The following is a 6,000-nucleotide window of genomic DNA, read 5'->3' as shown; positions in this document are numbered from 1 at the left end:
CCATCTGATTGTTTCTCTCCTCCTTACATTAGTGTACACAGAAGTTTTAGCTCTTAAATTGCCCAGTCCGGAACTTATTACCTTACCTGAAGGCCCATGCCAGCACTATCCCCAAGGTGACTTCTGGCCTCCACCTTTAGTTACTTTGCAAACAGACGCTTTAAAATGACGTTTTTCCTTCTCTGGCCTCAGTCACCCCAGAAGAATCCTTAGGGCTCCAGATTTGGAAGGTGATTAGCTCCTGTCCACTCTACCCTTTTAAAAGTATTATTTACACACAATAAAATGCAGTGATATTAAGTGCTCAGTTCAATAAGTTTTGAAAATTGAATATGCTCATGTAACCACCACCCCAAAAAAGATATTGATCATTTACATCAAATGTTTTTGTCAACTACTCACCCACAGCAGCCACGTTCTGACTTAATCACCAGATTCATTTTGATTACACTTGTACGTCATCAAATTTTATTCATGTTTGTGTCGGCTTTATCTGCTTAACTTACATTTTAGAGATCCATCCATCTTATTGATCATCCCAGTAGTTTGTTCCATTCCCACGTATGACTATGCCACAATTTGCTGATCCATTCTTCTGTTGATAGACATTTGGGTTGTACCCCTTTTGGCTATTGTAAATATGGCTGCTCTGAGTAATCTTGTAGAAGTCTTTTTATGGATATGTATTTTCATTTCTCTTGGCAAGGTAGGTAGGATTGGAATTGCTGGACTCGAGGCAGCTGTATGTTTAAATTTGTAAGAAAATGCCAAACAAATCTCCAAAGTAGTGGTATTATTTTAGTCTCACCAACAATGGGTGGGGTGTGGAGTTGTGGATCCCCCAAACTGGGTCATGAGCTCTGTCCCTCTGTGCAAGCTCTGTGCTTGCCTTTTGTCATTCCTTCTTTTGTTGGGGAAAAGGAAACAGACCGCTCCGCGTTCCCTCTGGCTGCCCCAGACGGAGGTAGGCTCTGCCGGGAGTGGGGGAGGAGGGCGACCCCAAGCCTCACTTCACTGTTCCCCTCTTCCTCTCCTCCTGGCTCCTTCCTCCCAGGGATCAGGGTCCAGTCGCAAGCTACGGGGCCCTTTCCCTGACTTTCCAAAGCATGGGCAAGTCTGTGCTGACACCGAGCGGGGACCAAGGCCCATCTAGTTTGTAAACAGCCTTTAAGAGGCTCCTGAAAGAACAACCATTGGAAATGCACCGCGAATGACTGTGCCGGGCACACTGCCAACATGCTCTCAGCTCCGTTCGCGCTCCGTGCGCCCTGGTCCTCGGGCCGCTCACTGCTCCCGGCCCACCTCCGAGGTCCTGTTATGCCACTGCCCGATTCTCCCAGTTTCTTCTGCTGCCCCTTAGGGCCAGATCCGAATTCGGAGACGAGGCCCAGAGACCGGCCTAAAAACCAGGACCAGGGCCGGGACTATGGCACCGTCAGGGCGTCGGCTCAGTTCCCAGTTTGAAATCATAAGTACAACTCTACAGTGTTTCCTTTTTCCCAAGAAAAGGACGTCGGAAACGGGGCTGCAGGCACGTTAGAGGCGCGGGACTATGCCTCCGGAGGCCTTCCAGGGGTCTGGGGAATGGAGTCTGTCCGGGCGGCCGCGCGAGTGCCCTCCATCGAAGGTGGCGTGGCGCTTTCAGCCCGGGGACTGAGAGGTCCGCGCTCTGGGTCGCCGGGGTTGCAGATTCGCGGATCAGCGAGGGGCAGGTCCTCCCGCTTCCTAGAGAGGCCCGGAAGCGTCTTAAGCGCATTTCCGGCCCCAGGCCCAGCTTTCGGCCGCCGCCTTGTTGCCTTCTGCTGTTCTGGGGCCACCCGGTTCCGGACCGCGCGCGCAGGTACGGGTGTCCGTAGGCCTGGGGCTCTCAGCGTCCTCGGGTTCCGGGTCTGCGCGTGCTGCGGGGGGCTGGAAGGGGGCAGCGGGCTAGGGCGTGGCCCCTTCGACTTGTCTGGGAGTCCGAGAATGGAGGTTTCTCCGCGGGGGACAGCGTACGGGCCGGGATGGTCCAGGGCGTTGTGGGCGGGCTGGGGTGTGAGCTAACAGCCGCCCAGCGTGGACCCTCACAGCGGACGCGCGCGAGGTCTCCCAGCGCCCTGGAATAGGTGGTGTTATCCCGTTTTAGACGAGGTTGGTGGGGCGCACTCGGGAGGGCGCAGCTTCCTTTCTCAGACCGTGAGGCCGTTAGGCGGAGAGCCCCCAAGCCGCGAGCGCGTTGCTGTCTTCTGTGGGAGTCTGGGCCTTCAGGGCGACGGAAAGGCGCGCCTGATAACAACCACTTGAGGAAATCCGCCAAAGTTTTGGTAGAGGATAGTGATTGACAACCAGGGACCCCGCCTTCTAGAGTATTGGGTAGAAAGAAACCAGTGGAGCGCTCTCCGAGCTTCCCGGGCTCCTCTGGGTTCCTCCTGCTTCACTATGCCCAAGTCCTGCTTGCTCTGAAGGGTTGGGGCCTGATGAGTGCCTTGAGGACAAGAGCTGTGCTTTCCTAATCTATGCTCTAGCCCCTGGAGTGGTTGAATGGGCGGGTGCAGTTTCTGCCAGCCGGAGCCGGTGTATGGGTCATGTCACCTGCTGGGTGCTGGTGCTGTCACAATCCTTTCCTTTAGATGCCATTTATACATCTGTTGCCACAGGTCATTCAGCATTAGACCAGTCCTCCTGCCCTGGTACGGCTGTGAATCAGTCTCTCCTTCTCCCTGTCCGGTTCCCAGATTTCGACTTCGGCAGGTCATGTTTTGTACCTAAATTTCTTAATCTGGAAAGTGAGAATAATAGCACAGTTTTGCAGACCTGTTGTGAGAATTGAAGTTGAGTAGTTGGACCTGGCTTGGTCTGAGTATTGGTGGTGGTAGCTGTGTCCCTGTGTTCCCTGGACATTCTTTGTCATTCATTCATTCTTTCATCTGTTACTTATTTAGAAACTTCCATATACTTTCTTGCTTCCTTGTTTCCTGGTCCTTCTTGCTTCCTCCTGCCCCATCTCTGCTAACTCTGTCTACCCTTTAAGTCTCAGCACTTATTTCCTCTGGGAGGCTTCCCCTTTTCTAGCACTACCTCTGCTGCCTGCTTCTGGGCCCCCTCCCCAGGACCCCATCACACGTGGCTTTCATTGGTGGTTTAGTCTGTCAGGTTCTTGAAGACAGGGACCCCACATTGATCATTTTTTGTTAAGAAGTGAAAGACAGCTTGAAAGGACAGAGGGCTCACTAGGTTTCTCCCTCTCTCCTCCCTCCAGGCAGCTGCTTCTGGGACCATCCTCTTGGCTGGCTGATCTAGGAGGAAGAAGCAGTAATGTCTGCTATGGTGTCTGGAACCCCATACTTGCATCATCCTGGTGATGGGCTCAGTGGGCGGGTGAGTTTCTTGGGGGCCCAGCTCCCTCTAGAGGTGGCAGCAATGGCCCGGCACCTGGGAGAGCTGGACAGGGGCACGTTCAGGAAGTTGCTGAAGCTGGTGGTCAGCAGCTTGCAGGGGGAGGACTGTCGGGAGGCCGTGCAACACCTCGGGGCCAGTGTGGATGTGCCAGAGGAGCATCTGGGAGCCATGATGGCGGGAATGCATACACTGCTCCGGCAGGCCCTCCGGCTGCCTTTGGCCAGCCTGAAGCCTGACACCTTCAAGGACCAGCTGCAGGAGCTCGGCATTCCCCAAGACCTGGTTGGGGACTTGGTCAATGTGGTGTTTGGGAGCCAGCGGCCCCTCCTTGACTCCATGGCCAGGCAACAGGGGGCCTGGTTACCCCATGTTGCTGACTTCAGATGGCGAGTGGACGTGGCAATTTCCACCAGTGCCCTGACCCGTGCCCTGCAGCCAAGTGTCCTGATGCAGCTTCAGCTTTCTGATGGGTCAGCATATCGCTTCGAAGTCCCCATGGCTAAGTTCCAGGAGCTGAGGTACAGCGTGGCCCTGATCCTGAAGGAGATGACAGATCTAGAGAAGAGGTGTGACCGCAAGCTCCAGGACTGATTGATAGGCAGCCCGTTTGGCTCAGCTGGGCAGGTTCCCTCAGATAGACATCCCACATAGTCTGCTCTGCCTGAGAGGCAGACTCTCAGTTGCATACTTGGATGTAATTATTAATTTTCTTTTTAAAGTTTTTCTTTAGGATAAAGCGACTTTAACACATTCTTTTCAGCCATGAGCCCTCCTGGTGTTTGGTGCCAGGTGAGGGCATCCCACTGCTCTGGCCATGTGGCCCGAGGCCATGCAGTCTGGGGTCCATGTGGGAAGCCCTTGTACTGCATGAAGTCACTCAGCCTGGCCCACGTGGTATCTGAATTTCTCTAATCATATACTTTTGCAAATTCTGTATTTCATTATGGACATTTTTACTCTTCTGTTTTTAATCCCTTTCCTTGTGGGGTTGACATTTTAATGGGGGCAGTGGGGAGGGCAGACACCATGAAATAAAAATGTCAGTGGTATAGCTCATGAGGATCGTGAGTGATGTAGAAAGGATTGAGGGGTCTGAACAATGGAAGGGGCTTGTAGGGGGAGCGAACTGCCAGTTAATTGAGCTGTTGGGTGATCTTCTGTGAGAGTGTATGCTGTAGGCAGACTTGGAGGTGAGGGAATGTGCCTCTCTGCAGGGGAGGGGACAGCCTCATGTTTGGGGCCATTGTGGCTGCAGCTTAGGGAAGGAAGAGGTAGTGGAAGAAAGTGAGGACCTGGGGGGATACAGACTTCAGGCCCTGAGGGCCATTGTAAGGACTTCACCTCAACTTAGTTTGAGGGACCCCTTTGAGGGTTTCCTGTAGATGGGGGCTTTGATCCAGTGCTTGTTTTAAAACAGTCATGCTGCCTACACTGACAAGAACAGATTGTTAGGGCAAAAGGGTGGAGGCTGGGAGGAGAGTTGAGAAGCTGTTGCCAGGGTGCAGTACTGGTGGCAGAGGGGAGGGGAGCAGGGGCCTCCCCTGGGTACCTCTAAGGTGGAGTATGCAGGGGAGAGGGGAGCAGGAGCCTCCCTCAGGTTCCTCTAAGGTGGATTGTGCAGCTGGCAGGGGAGCAGGGGCCTCCCCAAAGTAACCCTAGGATAGGGGTGCAGAGGCCATGAGAAGCTTTGCAGTCTCCTGCACGGCAGCACTCCAAGTAGGCGCCTTGGGTCCCTCTGGCCTGTGCAGAGCTTGGTCCTGATGCTGTGGGGCTGTATTCTCTCCAGCCATGTCTTTGCCTCCATCTTACCCACTTCCTCTTTGCTCAGGGTGGGGAAGTAGGTCGGGAGGTTTGTGTGAGTATTTGGGCCCTGTGGCTTGTGGGAACTTCCTCTGTAAATAGTGCCTGCCTCATGTCATTGGTGAGTTTGGCATCTTGCCCACTTCCCATCCCCATGGGCTGCTTCTTGTGTTCCTCCCTTCCCTTATCGACTTGGGGACCTGCCCAGGGAGGAGGTTGGGCTGTGGCCTTATTCAGATTGTGCCCTGCCAGGCCTTGATGAGGCTGAGCCAATAAGAGCTGTGCTTGTACCACGCCCTGCCAGTGAAGGAGTGCTTTGGTGCCCACCCTCTGAGAGGCAGGTTAGGTATGGGCCAAGGGTAGAGAAAGGAAGTCTCTGCAGGCTGGGGTAAGGCAGGGAGCTGTCCAGGAGGCTATCATGGACTTGGAGCTGGGGAGTTTTAGAAGCTGAGCCTTCAGGATGCTGAGGGCAGGGGGCCTGTGCCACCTGGCAGCTGCCCAAGAGGAAATTAATTGACCCAAAGTCTCCAGAAGGGTCACACATCTGTCACTGTCACTGTACTCGGAATGCCACATCCGCATTGATCCACAGCAGAGATTACTGCTATGTAGTTCTGTTCTTCACCATCGAACGCATTTATGGAACTTGTTCTCATCATGATGCATTTGAGTCAAGTCAGTGAAATACACCAAAGAATACAAACTTTAAAGTGCCTCAGTCTGTAGACAGCCATGGCAGACATTTGACTTGCCTCTTTCATGCTCTGTGTCTGCATTGGCATGTCTGTTTGTCAGCCTGTGTGTGTCTGTGTGTCTGTCTAC

At 53.6% G+C, this 6,000-nt stretch overlaps 1 protein-coding gene across 4 annotated transcripts in view; it reads left to right on the top strand.

Annotated features, from left to right (window-relative positions):
* The first annotated feature begins 1,743 nt into the window (after positions 1-1,743).
* The window catches only part of COMMD5 (COMM domain containing 5), a 14,817-nt gene continuing 10,560 nt past the window's right edge, over positions 1,744-6,000 (top strand). Inside the window, exons 1-3 of one of the 4 annotated variants that reach the window (XM_077166461.1) lie at positions 1,748-1,840; positions 2,637-2,730; positions 3,239-3,944. In XM_077166461.1, coding sequence (XP_077022576.1) covers positions 3,295-3,944 — 650 coding nt within the window. In that variant the 5' untranslated portion in view covers positions 1,748-1,840; positions 2,637-2,730; positions 3,239-3,294. Of the gene's footprint in view, positions 1,841-2,636; positions 2,731-3,238; positions 4,332-6,000 lie in introns of those variants that run through there. The other 3 variants (XM_077166462.1, XM_077166460.1, XM_077166463.1) reach the window with 3 other exon arrangements.

The sequence above is a fragment of the Tamandua tetradactyla genome, chromosome 6 (assembly GCF_023851605.1).
Source record: "Tamandua tetradactyla isolate mTamTet1 chromosome 6, mTamTet1.pri, whole genome shotgun sequence".
Taxonomy (NCBI): domain Eukaryota; kingdom Metazoa; phylum Chordata; class Mammalia; order Pilosa; family Myrmecophagidae; genus Tamandua; species Tamandua tetradactyla.
Note: the sequence above shows the minus strand (reverse complement) of the source record. Positions and strands in the feature narration are given on the sequence as shown.